Source organism: Equus przewalskii, chromosome 5, assembly GCF_037783145.1.
Source record: "Equus przewalskii isolate Varuska chromosome 5, EquPr2, whole genome shotgun sequence".
Taxonomy (NCBI): Eukaryota; Metazoa; Chordata; class Mammalia; order Perissodactyla; family Equidae; genus Equus; species Equus przewalskii.
The window spans coordinates 84,652,461-84,674,005 of NC_091835.1; the positions used below are offsets into that span (position 1 = coordinate 84,652,461).

The 21,545-nt window shown below is 44.2% G+C and overlaps 1 protein-coding gene and 1 long non-coding RNA gene across 9 annotated transcripts in view; one reads left to right on the top strand and one right to left on the bottom strand.

Annotated features, from left to right (window-relative positions):
- Window positions 1–1,297: 1,297 nt before the first annotated feature.
- On the bottom strand, window positions 1,298–4,094 carry LOC139083651 (uncharacterized). The gene is made up of 2 exons (XR_011540539.1): window positions 3,604–4,094; window positions 1,298–3,405 (listed from the first exon to the last, which is right to left on the bottom strand). It is a non-coding gene; the product is annotated as an uncharacterized lncRNA (long non-coding RNA).
- A 12-nt stretch (window positions 4,095–4,106) lies between these two features.
- NUP107 (nucleoporin 107) overlaps window positions 4,107–21,545 on the top strand; it is a 43,488-nt gene continuing 26,049 nt past the window's right edge. The window contains exons 1-8 of one of the 8 annotated variants that reach the window (XM_070622010.1): window positions 4,107–4,244; window positions 7,245–7,336; window positions 7,847–7,933; window positions 8,851–8,966; window positions 11,597–11,836; window positions 15,396–15,499; window positions 17,367–17,494; window positions 18,205–18,253. In XM_070622010.1, coding sequence (XP_070478111.1) covers window positions 15,401–15,499; window positions 17,367–17,494; window positions 18,205–18,253 — 276 coding nt within the window. In that variant the 5' untranslated portion in view covers window positions 4,107–4,244; window positions 7,245–7,336; window positions 7,847–7,933; ... (1 more) ...; window positions 11,597–11,836; window positions 15,396–15,400. Of the gene's footprint in view, window positions 4,245–4,529; window positions 5,365–7,244; window positions 7,337–7,846; window positions 7,934–8,850; window positions 8,967–11,596; window positions 11,837–15,395; window positions 15,500–17,366; window positions 17,495–18,204; window positions 18,254–21,545 lie in introns of those variants that run through there. The other 7 variants (XM_070622014.1, XM_070622008.1, XM_008531689.2 and 4 more) reach the window with 7 other exon arrangements.

Sequence of the window (21,545 nt, forward strand, 5' to 3'; positions counted from 1 at the left end):
GTAGTCATCAAAGCTTTACACATATTAACTCACTGAATCCTCACAACAACCTTATCCCCTAGTAATATTATTACACCCAAAAAGAAGAAACTGAGGCACACACTTGCACCCAGGGTCACACAGCTAGGAAGTGGTGGAGCTGGGATGTGATCCCAGGCAATCGGCTCTCGAGGCTACATTTGTGACCACTTTGCTCTGTTGCTATTGTTAGACTTTGTCCTCATAGCTACCCTAAGAGAACACTCTCATCTACAGAGATGACTTCTGGAGCAGTTACAGAGCTGATAAATTGGAGAACTGAGATTCAAACCTGGAAAGCCTGATGGCCAAAACAGCACTCCTGCCCTCCCGGCAGCACTGTCTCCCGAGCCAGGCCGTGCTTTCAAACTTGCACACGGTGTTTGGTTCACAGGTCAGCCCAACACGGGTGTTCATATTCAATTCACGATTCACTGGTATTTACTATACTTTTAGCTTGTGGTTCCGTTTAGTTCAAGTCCATGACCTGAAGTAGATTATTTCATCTTTCCGCAGTTCTACGTCTTGAGATAAAAAGAATATTATGAAATTATAATAGCATGTTTGCAATGTTTGAGCTCAAAGAAGAAAACTCACTGTTGTGCGTGCTGTTGAGTGGATTCCGACTCCTAGTGACCCTGTGGACAGGAGGGGGAGCCCTGCGCAGTCTTTTTGGGCCATCCTCTCCGCTTCCAGCGCTGAGTCAGACAATGCTCCACTGCTATTCACAGGGTTTTCAAGGCCAGTTTTTTTCACAAGCACGTGGCCCGGTGCTTCTTCCCAGTCTCAGCCTGGAAGCTCCACTGAAACCGGCCCATCATGGGTGACCCTGCTGGTCTTTGAAATCCCGGTGGCAGAGTTTTCAGCATCACAGCAGAATGCAGCCGCCACAGTGTGACAACCGACAGAAGACTAAAACTACTCCCCAAATATTAAAATGAAACTTAAAAAACACAACACCATCTCATAGCTGAACAAACTGCTAAAAATCTCAGTACGTTTTGTTTTATATAAGCTGCATTGTATCCTACGACTGTTTTCGAAATCCTTCTATCTTTTGGACATGGCAAAAAATAGTTAAGCACCTACCCTAACTTAACTCACTGGATTCATATCTGACTCATTGGAGTTCTTAATGAATTTATTAAAATATTTCTTTGAATTTCAACTGGATCATGTCATGAAAAGAAATTGCTTTAAAAAAAAACAAGGCACAGTGAACTAGACAATAACAAAATCATCCAGTTTCACCAAAGGCAACCACTATCAACACTTGGTATGATCTTCATTCAGGTTTATTTTAAAAGACTTCCTTTTTTTTAGAGCAGTTTTACGTTCGCAGCAAAATGGAGAGGAAAGTACAGAGATTTCCCATATATCCCTTATCCCCACACATGCAGAGCCTCCCCCATTATCAACATCCCCCACCAGAGCGGGATATTCATTACAATCAGTGAACCAACATTAACATAACCACCCCAACTCCAGTTTACACAGGGTTCACTCTTGGTGTTGTACATTCTATGAGTTTGGACAAATATATATGACATGTATCCACCATTACAGTATCATACAGAGTGTTTTTACTGCCCTAAAAAATCTCTGTGATCTGCCTACTCATCGCTTATCACCATCACCCCAACCCCTGCTGCAGTATTTCTTTATGCATTTTTTTTTTTGAGGAAGATTAGCCCTGAGCTAACATCTGCTACCAATCCTCCTCTTTTTGCTGAGAAAGACTGGCCCTGAGCTAACATCCATGCCCATCTTCCTCTACTTTCTATGTAGTACACCTACCACAGCATGGCTTGACAAGCGGTGCCATGTCCACACCCGGGATCCAAACTGGCGAACCCTGGACCACCAAAGCAGAACGTGTGCATTTAACCGCTGCACCACCGGGCCAGCCGGCATTTTTTTTTTTTTTTTTTTAAAGACTGGCACCTAACAACTCTTGCCAATCTTCTTGCTTTTTAATTGCTTTTTCTCCCCAAATCCCCCCAGTACATAGTTGTATATTTTTTTAGTTGTGGGTCCTTCTAGTTGTGGTATTTGGGACGCAGCCTCAGCATGGCCTGATGAGCAGTGCCATGTCCACACCCAGGATCCGAACCAAGGAAACCCTGGGCCTCGAAGTGGAACGCGCGAACTTAACAACTCGGCCAGCCCCTCTTTATGCATTTTTGCATCGTTTCTGAGCATAATGATATATGCAATATGACAACCATCTTCCCTCATTTAAAGCAAAACATAAATTTCCAAATTTTTACAAACTCTTTCTAATCATCCTTTTAATGACTGCATAGCGGTCTATGATGTAGGCATTGGTTTCTTGCCTTTCTGCTTCTGTTTGGTAGGAGTGAGGAACATACGCCAGATGGCCACCGAATGTTTGGGGAACTGTAGTGGAATATGGCTGGAATATAGAATTTGAGCTGGAGATAATGGCAAGATGATGCCAGACAGGCAAATGAGATCCTGAAGGCTAAGCCAAGGAGCTTGGAGTTAAAATTGCAATCGGGAGGAAACTGAAAGGTGAGTGACAAGATCAGATTTGCATTTCTGGAAGATCACTCTCTTAGCAGGATGGGGAAAAAAGTGCAGTTGGAGGAGCTACAGTGAAGAGATGACGAGTTAGGAATAAGAAAGTAGCAGTGGAAATGGGAAGACAAATTGAAGATTTGGTAACAGAGCAGATGTGGGGAATGAGAGGAGAATCACTGATCACAAATACTGAGAGGACTACAACCCCAAGCAAAACAGATCAAGACCTCTGCCCTGGGGAAACGTCAGTCCTGTTGAGATTAAATTCCAGATGTTGGCCTGGGCAACTGGATGCGGCCACCTGCCAGACAGAAGGCACAGGAGAGGCGGCATGGCTGTAGCTGTGACGCCTTTTGGTGGGAAGCGAGGGAGGGGCAGACCTGCGGAGCTCAAGTCTCGACTTAGCACACGTTATGTCTGCGACTCTGCCTCCTCAAGGCTGGGGATGTCCAGTAAGCAACTGGATGCAGCGAGTCTGCAACACGGGCGCAAGGCAGGGGCAGAACTGCAGACGGGGACCTGGTGGGACACAGGCGGTAGATTAAAGCCTGAGGACCGTGCAGAGTCGGAGGAAAGGGGGCAGACTGCTGGAGATCCGTTAACACGGAAGGGCAGAGTTCAAGAGCCTGCTGCGACCAGCCAGAGAAGCCAGGAGGCGGAAGCCGCTGGGAGAGTCACGCCAGCCCGGGCCGGGAGAGTGGCAGAGAGGAGCGCGCTACGGCGTCATTGCTCCGAGAGGAGGAACGAGGAACACACTTTGGCTGACAAAGGATCGTTGGCGACCTTGTGTCGAGCGGTTGTCACTCCGCAGCGAGGGCTGAGGTCAGACCGCGTCCCGTTGCACTGGAAACGTCAGTGGAGACAAAAAGGAGTGTTACTCTTTCAAAATGTTGGGCAAAGCCAAGAATGATGCAGGTGAACATTTGCTAAGCTGTGCACGTGCTGCGCGGGGAAGCAGCTTATGAAACTTGCAGTATCCTCCACGTGTTCCTTACGCACTGCTCCACGAGGCACCCCAAAACGCGGCGGCCTACACGGTACCTCTCTGCTTCTGTGGGAGAACGGGACTCGGCGGGGCTCCCGCTGCGAGCGTCCCGGGAACTGCAGTCGGACGTGGTTCCCGGCATCACGGGAACTCTGTCTCCACCTGCTGATGCCGGCTTTACCTGTCTGTCAGCACACCCACGGATTTACAGTAAGACCACCGTCTGCAGCAGCTTGGCTGAGGCGAGGGCCGAGGAGGGAGCCGGGGCCGCGCAGCACCCTGCCCGGCCCTCCGGCGTCCGCGAAAACGAGCACGTGGGGCGGGGCCCCGCGAGGGCCGCGCCGCAGACGCTGGGCTGAACTCGCGGGAACACGAGACTCAGAGGCAAAGTCGCGGGGCTCTCCAGCGAGCAGCGCGGGGGGCGGCCGGCGAGCGCGCCCTGCCCGCGGGCCACGTCAGAGGAGGGCGCCCCGGGACGCCGGGCACGGGAGCGCGTGGCTGCGGCGCCCTGCGGGTGTGAACGCCCGGGTGTGGACCGCACCGCGCCAGGCGGGGGGCGCCTCGTCCTTGACTGGGGACCCGCTTCTGAAGCACTTCGGGTGAAGGGCCGAGGTGTCTCGAGCCGTGTCACAGGGCGCAGGCAGGACAGACAGAGACGGGAGCCGCTGCTGGGCAAGGTGGGCAAGTGCGGTTCCAGGTGAGCGGCGTCCGGACGCCCGCCGCGCTATTTCGACCGCCTTTCTGCGGGCTCGAGACCTTTCAAACTAAAAGGTCGGGGGAGCGGGGAAAGGTCATGTGCTGCCCTGCTGTGTGGGGCTGGGGTGGAGGGAGGGGGTGACGGGGGTGGTGAGACGAGGTGAGAACGACGGAGGTGAAGGGGAGAGGGAGGCGCGGAGCGGGGGAGGGAGTGAGGGAAGGCGGTGAGGTGGGGAGGGCGGTGACGTGGGGAGGGCGGTGAGGGGGGAAAGGGGAGGGCCGCCCCGCCTCCGCCCGCTCCCGAAGCCTCCGCGGCGCCGGGCCGGCCTCGAGCAGCCCCAACTTCAGCAGCCGCAGAGACTGTCAGGCGCCAGGGCGCTCGACGCAGCCGGACGCGCCCTACGGGCGCCGCCCGGAGTTCGCTCCAGCCCGTCCTGAGGCGGCCCGAGGAGCACGGGGAGACGTCCGTGGCGGCGTGGCGTCCGCGTGCGGCCTGCGAGCGCGACCCCGGCCCCGTCCAACCGCCGCTCCCTGACGCGGACTCGACGCTTCGCCGTCCCCGGCCCCAGAGCCCTTCCTTCCGGGCATCCTTAGCTAAAGGAGAGCCCTTTCTCCTTCAGCGGAAGGCCACCGGGGCAGGGCACGCGGCCATCACGGAAACCGCGCCACAGACGCGGCGCCAACCAGTGAGCGCCCCCCGCTGCGGGCCCGCCCCTCACAGGGAGCCCCCGGAAGTGACTGCGCGTCCTCCGAGACGGCCGGCCGGCGTCGTTTCCCATAGGACACCCCGGCCCCAGGGCCACGCCCACACATGCCAGTCAGGCAGCGGCGGCGGTGCGTCAGGACTTCATCGGCCCAGCGCGGCGCCAGCACGCGCCCGCACACCTTCGCGCCTGGGCGGGCCGGACCTGCTGCTGCGGGCGGAAGAACACGCGCATGCGCTCGATGGAAAAGTTGTCTCCTCCTCCCTCATCCCCCGCCTTTTCTCTACGGCGGCTCAGCTAGGACATGCTTCCGGGTCGAAGGGTTTACTTCCGGAGAGCGGGAAGGCTGAAACGCGGTGGCTAAGCTTGGACCTCGCCTGCGAGGTTCTCGGTGGGCCAGGCTGTGGTCATGGACAGGTCAGTTCTGGTGGTGGCGGCTGAGCTCGGAGGCTTGTCGCTCCTGCTCGTCGGTGGGGCGAAATAGCTGATCGCCGGCCGCAGGGGAAGCCGGCGTCGGCCGGGTGCTGCCCTGGGCTCCTCCCGGCCTGGGACATTGCAGCTTGGGTTGGGGAGGGACGCGGGTGGCGACGAGGCCCGTGTCCCACTGCGGCTCCGCCGTGTCCTCCTCCTCGCAGGGCTTCCCGCTTCCGGTGGGCGCGGTGTGGGGGTGGCCCGGCCCTGGAGATGCTGAGTGCCTGGCGAGGTCACGGCCGGTCAGCGACTACTGGGGACCTCGGCCCAGACTTGCTGAGCGCAGGTCCCGGCTGAGTCGAGTTGTCTGTGGCCCCGGCCCTGCGCTGGCCGCCGGCGACGGACATGAGTTACTCGAGTTCTTAACGTGGTGGAGGAGACCACCGCGCAGTGCCAAGCGAGAGCGTTTCCTGCTGCTCCGGGGGGAAAGGCAGGAGGGGCGGCTCGGTCTCCCCGTCCCGGGAGGTACCGGGAAGGCCTCCCAGAGGAGCTGACTTCCTAGCTGGTCTTTGAATGATGATAATGGCCGACATCGAGTGCCTTAAACGCTTTAAACATGTAATGAGCTGATTTAGTCTTCGTAACGGCCCTCTGAGCCTAGGTACTGTGATCCTTTTCTCATAGGGTAACACTGGGGCTGACAGAGGTTAAGGAACTTGGGCAAAGTTAGGAAGCTGACAGACAGAAGAACCGCGTTGCCGCCTGGCTCTGTGCGTGCAGACTGCAGGCGCTGTTGAGGAGTGGGCCAAGGGGGTGGGGGTTGGCCTCCGTGAAAGGGACGACGTGTATGAAGGGGTAAGGCCCTGAACCTGCGTGCTTTGTGTCGCTGAATGGCCACGTGCAGGGTATGTTTATATGAGGGTGATGTTCTTGGCTGAGTATATGGCTGAACTGAAAAGCTGGGGTCAGATCTAAAAACCGTGGACTTGATTCTGCAGGCCAGAGATGGCCAGCTGAAGGTTTTAAATGGAGGAAAAGCATATCGGATTCTTGTCTGAAAATACAGGTCTCTTGGGCTGGTTGTGGCCTAGTGGTTGAGTTCAGCGTGCTTTGCTTGGACAGCCTGAGTCCAGCTCCTGGGGGTGGACCTGCACCACTCTCAAGCCCTGCTGTGGTGCAACCCACGTACAAAATAGAGGAAGGTTGGCACAGATGTTAGCTCAGGGCCAATCTTCCTTAGCAAACAAACAAGAAACAGGCCTCTTAATTCACACGTTTTGTTTTCTAGACCTTGGGCTGAGAATGATGGGAGATCTGAAGCATCATGACTACAGTAGTGCTGAGACAAGAGGACCCCTTAGTGTACTCTGGGGAGACGTAACTTGAAGGATCATTTCTCTCCGGTTTATTAGAATTCTCTTTTACTTAGCCTCCCATCTCACCAGGTCAAACAACAGATTTTTTCATGGTACCCATGGTTTGAAGTTTTTTGGAGACTAGTGGAGATCCCTTTAAGAGAGAGTTCCTGTAATTTTAGGGAACTCCTCAATCCAGCAGAGGAAAGATTGACCTTCATGAGGCAATTATCTAAAACAGTGTTATAGTGTAGATTCCAAGTGTGGAATTAATTCCATAGGATAAAATAACATAGCGAGTGCTAGAAAGTCAAAGAAGTCTTTGTGCAGGTAAAATTTGAGCGGGACTTTGAGGGATAAGCAGGATTTGGAGCCAGAAGGGCATTATCAACAAAAAGATCACAGGCTTGGCTGCTGGGATGATCTACACCTTGACTGACTCAGGGTTCTTTGCTCCAGTCATGATGATAAAGTTATTTGCAAATGCTACATTCTTATTTCATTCACATGAGCTTGCTTATGCTATCTTAGGAGTGGCTTTGGAGAGATGTCATCCCCTGTGATCCGAGAGGCAGAGGTGACACGGACTGCACGGAAACAGAGTGCTCAAAAGAGAGTTTTAAGTATCCTTTGCATTTTAAGCATCATTGTAAAAAAACTGCAACATGTTTGGAATCAGGATTATAGATTTTCTTTTTATGAGAGGTATTAAATACTAGCTATAATAATAAAATGCTATGGAAATTAGTTTTTTTAACTCTCCAGATGTGTTAGTTGGTAAATATAACGCTGGAATTCAGTGAGATTAAGATTTATGTTTCCCTGAAAATAAGGATGTTTCATTTTACTGCTAACTATCATATTGTGGTTAGTTTCTTCTGAGATTAGATAGCCTTTTTTTATTTGAAATCTGGCTAAGAACTCTTAGTTCACTGTGTAGTAATCTTACGACTGATAGCTGAGAATTTAAATTGTAGAGGGAATTATTTATTCTTTGTGTAGAGAAAACGGTAGCCATAAAATACCTTGTTCTTGAAAAATGTATTCACATATTTTGTGTCATGTAAATATGGTTAGTCTAATTTGAATGATGTCTTTTCTCCAAGGAAAACTTTTCTTAACTCTTCCTCCAGTTCGAGCATCCCAAGATGAAGTTTTTGCCAATACTACACCAAGAAACCAGGTGATCCCTCGAACTCCCAGCTCATTTCGACCACCCTGTAAGATTTTTTGGTTTTAAAGCATTTAATAAGAATAATAATAGCAGCTAGTAGTTACAATACACGTAATATAATATTTAGTTGTGATGTCAATGATTAGGAACAAATAATATTAATTGCAGTTAGTATTTATTGAACTCTTACCATGTGTAGCATCATACTTATATAAATATACAATAACTGTGACAAAGGTATTATCTCTATTTTGCCAAAACCGAAAGTTTGACTTAGAGAAGTTAATTAATGCAGATAACGTAGCTAAGTAAGTATGTAAGTAACAGAACCAACGTTCAAACAGTGATCCGCTTACTCCAAAGTCCATGCTGTCCACACTACACTGCCTCCTTGGTGTGCCTTATAAAATTAGAATGTGAAGAATCCATTGACTCATTAATGTCCCTTTTTTTTTTTAATGCTCAGTTATATTCTTTTTTTTTTTTTTAAGATTTTAGTTTTCCTTTTTCTCCCCAAAGCCCCCCAGTACATAGTTGTGTATTTTTAGTTGTGGGTCCTTCTAGTTGTGGCATGTGGGATACTGCCTCAGCATGGCCTGATGAATGGTGCCACGTTCGCGCCCAGGATTCGAACTGGTGAAACCCTGGGCCGCTGAAGTGGAGTGCACGAACTTAACTACTCAGCCACGGGGCTGGCCCCCGCTCAGTTATATTCTAACAAAAGCATCTCTATTTGCAGTAAAATTTTTCCTGGTGGGCTCAGTAGTACCAAAAGCTCAGATTTAGAAAAATAAGTTAAATCTTCATATCATGGAAATGTTAACAATAAAGTATTTGTTTGGTTAGACTCTAAATAATTGAAAACTGAAAATTACTTGTTCATTGTTGTTTGTTTGCTTGCTTTGTTTTCATGATGAGTGCTTGTGCTGTTCAGGATTCTCTTTATTAACCTCTTGTTTGTAGTTACGCCACCAAACCGGAGCTTGCTGAGGCAGCCAGATGTGTCGTGCATTCTTGGAACTGGAGGGAGGTCTCCCCGGCTTACACAGTCTTCAGGGTTCTTGGGAAATCTGTCTGTGGTACGTAGAAAAATGGGGCTGAAGTTTTCTCCCTTTTTATAAAAGTATGATATTTAGCTTAAAAGCCTTTAATGAGACTTGAAGTCATATTCATCATAAAACTAACTAGTTTATGTGGCTTGAAATAATTTCTCGGTCAGACTTTCAGAAAACAGAAACCCCTAAGCATCTCATGTCACAGGAGGAAGCTGTGACACAAGCAAGATTTAGCTGCAGATAAAGTGTGTTAACTTGACAGTTTGCTGATCAAATAAATTCTGATTGGTTGCTGATGGCTATAACAGCTGAGCCCTATTTTGAAGCATAAAATAGTTGGAAGCCAAGAGTAATCGATGAACAATATCATAAGGAAGAGAGACAAACGCGTTAAAGGAAAGAAAAGAGAAAATGTGGGGGAATTAGGTGAGACATTCTTTAGGAATCAAGATGGTACTGTATTTAAAATAGCGGAAGAAAGGCCATATAAACTGTGATGCAGAATGACTCGACCCCGCTGTTTAAAATACCCTGTAGGAAAAGAAAGGATTGACGCTAACTGAGAAGAAGGAAACAGCAGAGTTTTGTTGGAGTGGTAGAGTGGTATAGCACCTTTAGTTCCCAAAACAGTAAAAACGATTCTTCTGTATTTGGCTCCATGCTTATTAAAAAGGCACAGAGATTTTTACATGCACTTGAAGTTGTCTAAATTAGATGTTTTCTGGAGAATGGAGAGGTTAAACCTCTCTTTGTCTTAGAAGGTTAAATAGATCTTGAAAATATTTATTACAGTTGTGAATTTTTAGTGTTATTATCCAACAATGATTAGTCATTGAACACTTTTACTCTGCTTATGAAACTGGTTTATGTTGGTAATGTTTATCTTGTTCTACTTAAAAACATGAGTGAATTGACTGCCTCTGGGTTTAAGCAAAAGAAGATGACTTATTTTTTACTGCTTTACAACTGCAAGATTAATAGTAAAACTGTTACTCACTTGAAGGCCAGGTTAGAGTAAAAGTGTATTGATTACTGTAAAATGTTTAGAAATTACTTTGTAGTCAGAGGTATTTTCTCAGTTTGTTTTGCCAGTTTTAATATTGGCTGTGAGAGGTGATCTTGGATATCTAGGTTGCCCTGAAGGAAGTAAGGTCATTTGCTACGTTAATTTTACCATACGTCTACCTGCACAGATTTGATTGTGGACCAAAATATTTTTCTGAATGCAGAATAGCATTGCTGTGTAAGATTTTCAGTTTGATCCTTATACTAATGACAATCAGCACCCGGAAGGAAGTGAACTATTAGGCTTCAGGAGCTGAAGCTAAGCTCTGAGCCTGTAGTTACTGCCTCATGAATAGATAGGGTTCCAGCACCCATCTTGAGCACTTTTCCTTGAGGAGACTGATTTAAAGGTCCATTTTTATTGCTGCTCATACTGGGATTTTAAATAAAGGTGAATTATAAAAAACTTTATTATGCACATTTTAAAACATGTCCAAAAATAGAATAGTGGAGTAAGCCCCCACGTGCTCACTGCCCAGTTTCAACAGTTGTCAGGATATGGCTGATCTTGTTTCTTCTACACCCCAGGCATTTGCCCACGTTACTTTACGACACCCAGATTCCATACTGTTGTATCCACAAGTCCTTCAGCACATATCTGTGAGACATGAGGATGTTTTCTTTAACATAAGCACAATACTGTTGTCACATCTAACCCTACATGCACGCGTGCGCACATACACACACACACAGAGTAATTCCTTTATCATTTCAAGTATCCATTTTATATATGTATATATATATTTTTCACTGTGCTATATATTTCATTAAGTGTTCACATTTCCCCAGTTGTGTCAAATTTTTCTGAGTTGGTTTTTTCAAATCAGGATCCAAACAAGGTCAACACATTGCATTTGCTTGATGTGTCTCACGTGTTTTAATCTGTGAGTTCCTCCCTCGTCCTTTTTTTCATTACCATTTATTTGTTGAAGAAAATAGGTCATTTCTCCTATACAGTTTCTCCTGTCCCAAAAGTGAAAAACTGATGTGCACTTAGAGCACTGGGACTTCTTATTCTGCCTGTTGATGTCAGCTTAAATATTACGCAGTGCAGTCCTTGTTGGTTTTTTTTTTTAAGACTCTAGATAGAGGTCAGTGGAAACAAACTTCACGGTTTTTTAGATTTTGATTTTTTTATTTTTGTTAAAGATTGGCACCTGAGCTAACATCTGTTGCCAATCTTCTTCTTTTTTTCTTCTTCTCCCCAATGCCTCCCAGTACATAGTTGTGTATTCTAGTTGTAGGTCCTTCTGGTTGTGCTATGTGAGACACTGCCTCAGCATGGCCTGATGAGCGGTGCTAGGCCTGCGCCCAGGATCTGAACCAGTGAAACCCTGGGCCACCGAAGCAGAGCACGTGAACTTAACCACTAGGCCACAGGGCCAGCCCCGGTTTTTTTTAAGTATGAAGTAGCACAAAAGAAAACAATCAAAAGAGCCATAATTTCCTTAACGAAATAACCCTTGTGTTTATCTTCTAAAAATGAAAAACACATACAGAAGGTTTTAAAAAATTTAGCCGTGCTGAAGTCTTTATTCACTCAATGGCAATGACTCCATTACTTTTCTGTGTCTTTTTTTGTCCTTAAGGTAACTAATCTGGATGACAGTAATTGGGCTGCTGCGTTTTCATCACAGCGTCCTGGGCTCTTCACAAACGCAGAGCCCCACAATGTAACTGAGGACGTAACTCTCAGTGCTGTTATGTTGCGTGAGGATGATCCTGGAGAAGCTGGTCAGTGGCTCTGAGCTTTGTTTGTAACACAGTGGCTTGTCGCTTTACTAGGATCAAGGAGACTGTCTCCTTCTGCTCCTGAACGTGACTATAAAGTATGTTCATTAAGCTCTTTGGTTATGGTGATAGCTCTGGGAGGTTGAGGACCTCACCTTAGTTCTCGGCTGGAGCAGCATCTTGCCACTTTCTCTTCCAGTGTAAATAGCAGCCCGTTAGGTTATTAGACAAGTCTCTAACATTTTTATTCTTTTCTTGTTCGTGCTCTTGAAAGGCTGCTCTTTTTGTTTAGGTTTAGTTTTTATCTAACATTGACATGTTTTGTTTTGGCCTGGATGCTAATGCTGTATTTTCAAATAGTGTGACCTTTCTAGTTTTAGGCTGGGTATTACTATTCCCTTTTGGGAAAAAACATTTATTTTTACTGTCTCTTTACCTACACATTGCATAGGTTCTTCATTTTACCATCGTCATAAGCATACCATATATGTGTATGGGTGCTAGTCCATACCACTGTCTGAACATTAACTCATGTAATGGTGCATTAAATAGTTAGAATAACTATTCTCATTTTAGGGGGAAAGAAACCTCTGCTCGAAGAGGTTAAGTAACCTACTTAAGCTCACCTGGCTAGGAAGTGATGGCCCCAAGATTAGAAACTAAGCCGTTTGATTGCAGAGCCCTTCTCTTAACACTGTGGTAACCGCTACTTCCTTGTAGTATCTGCCAGGAATAAGTACTCAAATTTTGAGTCTCAAAAATACTTTGTGCTTAACCTATAAAATACAAGAATTTCATTTGTAGTATGAACAATAGGTGAGACCTTAAATATTATACAGTGTTACAGTAGAGTATATGTATTTTTCCTGAGTAGAACATGTCATTTTAGTATCATAACTTTCTCAGCTACTTTGTTACAATGTGCTTAAAATATAATTCTGATGTTTTAAAATTTGGTTCACATTTTTGTAGTAATTGATGACAGACTAATAACTAATACATCTTTGGGATCTTAAAAGACTTGTAGATAACAAAAGAAAAAAAAGATAAATTGGACTACATCAAATTTAAAACTGTGCATCAAAACATACAATCAGTAGAGTGAAAAGGCAACTCACAGGATGGGAGAATATATCTGCAAATCATATATCTGATAAGAGGGTAATATCCAGAATGTAGGAAGAACTCTTACAACCCAACAACAACAAAAAACAGCCCAATTAAATAATGAGCAAATGGGGCTGGCCTGGTGGTGTAGTGGTTGAGTTCATCTGCTCCGCTTTGGTGGCTCGGGGTTCGCAGGTTCGGATCCTGGGCACAGACCTAGCACTGCTCGTCAAGCCACACTGTGGTGACATCCCACCTCCCACATCCCTATTCCCTGAGATAGAACAGGCATTGACTTCTCTCTAACTATGAAAGTCTCAGGTGGCATCTGCCAAAATAAAGTTGTTTGGTCTACGTTGAAAATCTGTTGTTTAGTGTAGCTAGCTTCATTCATTACTCATTAATTATTCATTCATTATCTTGGCTGGATCTTCTGGATCACTTGCTGCTTCACCTGCACTTTCACGTTATGGAGATGGCTTCTTTCCTTAAACCTCATGAACCACCCTCTGCTAGTTTCAGACTTTGCTTCTGCAGCTTCCTCCTCTCTCAGCCTTCACAGAATTGAAGAGAGTTAGGGCCTTGCTCTGGATTAGGCTTCGGCTTAAGAGAGTGCTGTGGCTGATTTCATCTTCTATCCAGACCACTAAACCTTCTCCATATCAACAATGAGGCTGGTTCATTTTCTTGTCTTTCATGTGTTCACTGGAGTAGCACCTTTAATTTCCTTCAAGAACTTTTCCTTTGCATTCACAAATTAGCTAACGGTTTAGCACAAGAGGCCTAGATTTTTCGCCTCCCTTGGCTTTCTACGTGCCTTGCTCACTAAGCTTAATCATTTCTGGCTTTTGATTTAAAGTGAGAGACGTGACTCTTCTATCACTTGAACACTTAGTGGCCGTTGTAAGGTTATTAGTTGGCCTAATTTCACTACTGTTGGGTCTCAGGGAATAGGGATGCCCGAGGAGAGGGAGTGAGACTGGGAACAGCTGGTCGGTGGAGCAGTAAGAACAGACAAAACGTTTATCTGTTAAGTTCACCGTCTTATATAGGCATGGTTCATGGCACCCGCAGACAATTCCACTAGTAACATCAAAGATCACTGATCACAAACCACCATAACAAATATAGTAATAATGAAAAAGTTTGAAATATTGTGAGAATTACCAAAATGTGACACAGAGACATGAAGTGAGCAAATGCTGTTGGAAAAATGGCACCGATGGGCTTGCTTGACACAGGGCTGCCACAAACCTTCAACTTGTAAAAAAAAAATACAAAAAACCTCAGTATGTGCGAAATGCTATAAAGTGATGTGCCATAAAACAAGGTGTGCCTGTGTACCCAGAAGCAGATTGCCTCATATGGTAGTTCTATTTTTTATTTTTTGAGGAGCTTCCATATTGTTTTCCATAGTGGCAAAACGATTCACATTGCCACCAGCAGCCCTCGGTGGTTCCCTTTTCTCCTGATCCTCGGCAACACTCGTTTTTCTTGTCTTTTTGATGATAGCTGTGCTAACAGGTGTGAGGCGATAGCTCCTGGTGGGTTGATTTGCGTTTCCCTGATGGTTAGTGACGTTGAGCACCTTTCATGTACCTGTTGGCCACCTGTATGTCTTCTTTGGAGAAATGCCTATTCAGTTTCTCTGCCCATTTTTTAATTGGATAGTTTGGTTTTTTTGTTACTGAGTTGTATGAGTTCTTTATGTATTTGGAAAATTAACACTTTATCAGATGTTATTTGCAGATGTCTTCTCCCATTCCGTAGGCTGCATTTTCGTTTTGTTGATGGTTTCTTTTGCTGTGTAGAGCTTTTAGTTTGACGTAGTCCCACTTGATGATTTTTGCTTCAGCAGGTGTTTATGCTTTTGGTGTCATGTCCAAAAAACTGTTACCAAGACCAATGTCAAGGAGCTTTTTTTTTAGGATTTTCATGGTTTCAGGTCTTATGTTTAAGTCTTTAAACCATTGTGAGTTCATTTTTATGAGTGGTATAAGATAGGGGTCCAATTTCATTTTTCTGCAGGGGGTTATCCAGTTTTCCCAGCGCCATTTATTGAAGAGACTGTCCTTTCCCCACTGAGTTTTCTTGGCTCCCTTGTCAAATATTAGTTGCCCATATATGTGGGAGTTTATTTCTGGGCTCTCAGTTCTGTTCCATTGGTCTCATTTTATTCCAGAACCGTACTGTTTTGATTACTGAGCTTTGTAGTAGCGTTCACGGTCGGGCAGTGTGAGGCCTCCTGCTCTGCTCCTCTTTCTCAGGACTGCTCTGGCCAGCCTGAGTTTAGTTTTGCATGATTACAAGAGCTCTGTGGATGGATGGTGGTGATGGTAGCACAACAGTGTGGATATACGTAATGCCACTGAGCCATACACTTAAAAATGGTTAGGATGGTAAATTTTGTTATATGTATTTACCACAATTATAATTTTTTTAAAATACAGCAGTAAAAAAAGGATTTGTAGCTATGTTTTTAAGGTTTCAAACAAACAGAATTACTGAGAAATATATCACTTTGTTTTTTTTCTTGTTAATGTGTTCTAGCATCCATGAGCATGTTTTCTGATTTCCTGCAGTCTTTTTTGAAGCACTCTTCAACCACAGTTTTTGACCTTGTAGAAGAGTATGAAAACATTTGTAGTAGTCAGGTAAGTTAATTTCAATCCATTGTTGGTCAAATAGATACTCTTAGTTCTTTTTGGAACAGCATCAACCTGTGAATTTCCATTTGTATTTAAGGAAGATGTCTTAGGGGTGTGGTCAAATAGGGGCATGGTTGGGAGGTCAGCCAGAGCAGCTCTGCTTTTTACATATTGAGGGTCTGTGTAAGATTTCTTTTGGGGACAAAAGGATTCTGCTGCTTTAAAAAAGGAAAAGCCAGGGGCTGGCCCAGTGACACAGTGGTGAAGTTCATGCCCTCCACTGTCGCAGCCTGGGGTTCGCTGGTTCAGATACCAGGTGCAGACCTAGCACCGCTCATCACGCCATGCTGTGGCAGGCATCCCACATGTAAAATAGAGGAAGGTGGGCACAGATGTTAGCTCAGGGCCAGTCTTCCTCAAAAAAAAAATGGGGGGAAAATCCAGGGGCTGGCCCGGTGGCATAGTAAAGTTTGCACACTCTGCTTCGGCAGCCCAGAGTATGCAGGTTCGGGTCCCTGGCTCAGACCTACACACTGCTCATCAAGCCGTGCTGCAGCAGCATCCTACATACAAAATAGAGGAAGAGTGACAATGGATATTAGCTCAGTTTTCCTGTGAACCTAAAACTGCTCTTAAAAATTGTCTGTTTAAAAAAAGAGAGAAAGGGCTTCAAGAATTATTGTATTCAAGGGCCGGCCAAGTGGTGCAGAGGTGTTTGCACATTCCATTTGAGTGGCCCAGGGTTCCCTGGTTTGGATCCTGGGTGTGGACCTGTGCACCGTGTGTCAAGCCATGCTGTGGCAGGTGTCCCACATATAAAGTAGAGGAAGATAGGCACAGGTGTTAGCTCAGGCCTAATTTTCCTCAAGAAAAAAAGAAAAGGAAAAAGAAATTATTGTATTCAAGAATAATTGAAATAATAATAATAGCCAACATTTTTTGAGCGTTTAATACTGTTTCAGTAATGAATCTCTGGATTGTTCCATTATAAAAGCAGTAGCTTCCCTAAATAACACAGGCAATGGCACTCAGGATTCCGGTGGAGGATTCAATGAGTGAGTGGGAAGGCCAGATCGCCTACTGACTACTCCTGAGAAGACAGAAGCGACCTGCTTTGTGAGGGCTTTTGAAAGGGTGGGGAAGCCTGTGGTGGGGTTCTTCATGTTCTGAATGAGAACGACTCGTCTCTGAATTCCCCTTGATAAGATACGGAGGTGCTTTCATAACCTTTGAGAAAGGTTTTCTTTACCCTGGGCTCTTAAACCTCCTGATAAACAGTTGTGTGTGTGTTTCCGGGGAGGACGTCCATACCTTTCGTTAGATTTTCACACGTTCCTGAGTCTCAAAAAGGTGAACAGCTGCTGTTTTAGAACAAGACGGGAAGGGACGTTGGTTCTGTTTTGGTTAGAAATGACAATGTTTTGATACCAATCTTAGGAAAATATTTTTCTTGATTTGTTGTATGTTATACTTTTCCCAGACATAATTTGAAGATATCTTATTTTTAATTTTCATTGCTACTCTGTTGGTTTGGGTTATGATTTTGTCAGGTATAGGTTAGATTCAGCTTATCTCCTGGTTACAGGGAGGAAAGAATGTGCCCATGGCTGTTATCGTTGAATCTGAAAGCTAGGGTATATTAAATTTCTTTACATATGTACTCACATGAACACACCTTACTTCAAATTAAGGCTGTTTCTAGTGGGAATGTATATCACGTGCAATTAAAAAAGACAATGGATAGGAAAAATTGATAATATAAATATGTATGTATATATAAACATATTATTAGTTTTAGCACTGTGTACTTGAAGAATACAAAGTTGTGACTCAGAATTATAGAAAACCTCCTTCCCTTTGTATTTTAATCCAGGTGAATATACTCAGTAAAATAGTGAGCCGAGCAACACCTGGACTGCAGAAGTTTTCAAAAACAGCCAGTATGCTGTGGCTTCTTCAACAGGAGATGGTCACGTGGAGGCTGTTGGCCTCTCTGTATAGGTAACGTTGTGTAGGACTCATAACTGAAATGTTGTGACACAAGTTAACAAACCAATAGGCAGATTAACTTAAAAGTTAGTGTAGGATGTGTTTGGAAATAGGTTTTTCTGTTTTTGAGGCGTATCGTTTCTAATGCCTTAGTTGTCAGGAGTGAGTTAGGAGGAAGAGAGGAATATTAGGTCATAAAGCTGGTAACTCCCCCGAATTGGATACTTATAAAGATTTAAGGAAAGTGCTAAAAACACTGCAATACTTAGGAGAGGATAGATGAGAAAAAGAACTGATAGATTTTATGTAATGTGAAAGTTTGAAAGAAATTAACCAAATTTTCCTTTTCTCAGATGCTCAGTGGTTTTGGCTCTCATTCCGTTGCCTTCTCATTCTAATGAGAAAATCTTGAAAGAAAATCATATTATCATTTTATTTTTGCCATGTGAAGATATTCCGTTAAAAAGTTAGATGTTTGTATTAGCAGGTAGCTGTTAAAGACTGCATTGTGTATTTTTAGTAAATACCAGTTTTGTTCAGGTGTCAATATCAGATTCAAAAAGCATTTAGTCTGTGATCTTGTTTTTAAAGCATGATGGGTAAGGCAATTGGAAACTCATTTGTTTACATTGGAAAGAATGCAGGTTTGCGCATGTACATGGCGTAAAAGGTGATTTCATATATTCATGTGAAATAAGACTTTTCATTTTATTTTTCCCCAGAGACAGAATACAGTCTGTATTAGAAGAAGAAAATATGTTTGCAGTTACTGTAAGTTTTATATTAATTTTTTCTTTCATAAATGCTTAAAAATTAAAATGTTTTTAGTAGTAGAATTTGATTTTTGACCCTCCATCTTGAGTTTCTTCATTTTTAAAATTTTATAAGTAAATAAAAGATATAATAATTGAGTATGGATTTAAATTATAGAGTAAAAGGTGAAATTCCTCATTTATTCCTCTTACTGTTCAGTCTAACAATTTGGTATGTATCCTACCAGACATTTTTCTGCGCATCTTTGTATATACAGACACATGTACGCAGTTTGGTGGTTTTTATTTTTTATAAAGATGGTGATGAGAATGTCACTGAAATGCTTAGTTAAACCATGGAAGGATAACCATGGTGCTCTGGAGCCCTTCCTTCAGACAGCAGGCCCTCGAAGACCACGAGGGGTGTGCCTTGCCGTCCTCTAAATCAGACATGGAACTTCTGGGAGATTTCAGGGGGTTGTCCCTCAGGCAGTTCAGCAGAAGCCTGAGGGCTTATTTTTATGCCATCTGGGTTGAGTGCAGCAGGATTCATTGACTTGGTTCCCAGCCAGGGTGTTAGTCAAATTGTGCAGACTCCTCGGCGGTGCTGAGATGTGTTTCTCTCTCCTGGAGACCCCAAGCAGAGAGGAGGTAGAGCCTGAAAGGAGTGGGTCCCCAGCTCTGTCTCATTCTGTAAATGTTGTCCCGTATTTTTCTTTTCTTCCCCCCAGTAGACTCAAGGGACCTCAACTACTTTGCCCGCCTTCAGGGGCCAGCACCTTATGTTTATTCTTGTTTTTTATGTATAAGCAAAATGACGTTCAGGCATCATAACTCTAACCTGCCAAAGCCAAACGCAATTTTGCCTTTCAGTGGATGGCACCATAGCCAGCTTTCCAAGGAACCCGAACGGTCTCTAAACCAGCACTTCTCAGACTGTACTGTGCACATGCGCCACCCAGAGGTCTTCTTAATCGGTGGATTCTGATTCGGCAGGTCTGGTGGGGCCTGGGAGTCTGCATTTTTCACACGCTCCCAGGTGGTGCTGCTGCCGCTCTGTGCACTGCGCTTGGGCAGCATGGGTCTAGACCCTGGCCTCTGCCGCGGCCCCCAATTTAACCCATCAGGTCTTGTTGGCGCTGTCTCTTCTGTCCCAACTCTGACCACTCATCTCTGTTTCTGTTGCCACCACTTCAGCCGAAGCCTTCGTCATTTTTTTGCAGGGTTGTGGCCATAGCTTTCGTCTGGTCTCCCTGGCTCTATACACAGGTTTTTTTTTTTTATTTAACATATAGTATGATTTCATTGATACATTATACTGAGAGTTTCTTTCTTTCTTTCTTTTTTTTTTTTTTTTTGGTAAGCAAGATTGTCCAAGGGCTAACATCTGTGCCAGTCTTCCTCTGTTTTGTATGTGGGATGCCACCACAGTATGGATTGATGATCAGTATGTAGGTCCACGCCTGAAATCCAAATCCATGAACCCCGGGCCACTGAAGCAGAGTGCATGAACTTAACTTCTATGCCACTGGGCTGTCCCTGAGAGTTTCGTTTTTTGCTGGTTTTCTTTTTCTTTCTCTTTTTTTTTTTTGTGGAAGGTTAGCCCTTAGCTAACATCCACTGCCAATCCTCCTCTTTTTGCTGAGGAAGATTGTCCCTGAGCTAACATGCCCATCTTCCCCCCCTTTATATGTCAGACACCTGCCACATCATGACTTGATGAGCAGTGCATAGGTCCATGCCCAGGACCTGAGCCGGTGTACCCTGGGCCACCAAAGCAAAGCACGTGAACTTAACTGCTGTGCCACTGGGCTGGCTCCAAGTTTCTTTTTTAATTCATCAACATTTCTTAGTGTTTTTTCATGTCAATTCATGTTTCTCTTATTTTTTCATAGTATGCCAGAGTATAAATGTACTGTAATTTTTTCAGCTATTCTGCTGGACGTATTTGTGTTGTTTCCAGCACGTTTGCTATAGCAACCCAGAATGCAGTGAACGTTCTGCTTCACGCTTACCTACTCATCTGAGTATTTTCTGTATTTCTGGAAGTGAAATTTGTTGGGTCAGAGTTTGATAGAGATTATCATATTGCCTTCCTAGTGGAATGTGCCAGTTTACACTCTCACAGGGTGTGGAGAGGTTCACTCTGATGGCAGTCCTGTGACTTGGCCAGTTGGAGGAAGGCACCCCATTTTAATATGCGTGTCATTGATCATTAGTGAGGTGGAATGTTTTTGTTCTGAAGCATTTACATGATATGAATTCTGTATTCCTTTCCTCTTCTCGTTTTCCTGTTAATTATTTTCTTGTTAATTCTTTCCTCGTACGTGTTAAGGATAGTCTTCTCCCTTTTGTCACTTGCCTTTCAACTATGTTTAAGGGGTCTCTGTCAAGTAGACATTTCCATGTTTCACTGATCACACCTGCCATATTTTCCTTTATCATTCACTATTCTGTGTCTTGTTAAGGAAGGCCTTTCCTACCTATTTAAAAATATTCTCCAATGTTTTCTCCTCAATCTTATTTTTTATATAATAAGCTCTTTCTCGTCTGGAGTAAGTTTGTGTATGAAGGAAGCCAGAGATTTAACTTTCTTCATGTGGATATTCATTTACCCCAAAACCATTTATCAAGCAAATGTATGTATCGTATTTATACGTGGGTCTTTTCTGTTTTACTGAGTGATGCATTTGAAAGCCAGTACAACACAACTGAGTCACTCTGGCTCAGTTTTGATATTCATAGGGTAAGTCTCCCATCTCACTTAAAAAACATGTTTGCACACTTTTTTTCCCAGATGAAGTTTACAATTTCAATTTTTTTTTTAATTCTGTTGGAATATTTATTAAAGTAATAATTTATAAATTAGGGGAGAAATGACATCTTTACCATGTTGAATTTTCCTATTTATGATCATGGCATATTTCTCCATTTATTTAGATCTTTTATAGTTTATATAGATTTGTGCTCTTTATAAAAGTCTATGTAAATCCTATTGTGAATGGGTACTCTTTTCAATTACATTTTTTAATTCATTATTACTGTCAAATAGAAGGTTAATGATTGATTCGTAAAGCTCATATTTGGCCACTTTTGAAACTCTTTTATTAGCTCCAGTAAGTTTTTAATTTGATTTGACTGGGTTTTCTGTGTTGGCAGTAATCATCTACAAATAGTGAGTTTCCCTTAATCCTTTCTGATCTCTTATTTCTTTTACTTGCCTATTCCATTGCCTAGGAGTGCCCGTACAATTATAGCAGTAATAGCAGGCATTCTTTTCTTCTTCCTGACTTTTGATAAGAATGCTTTTG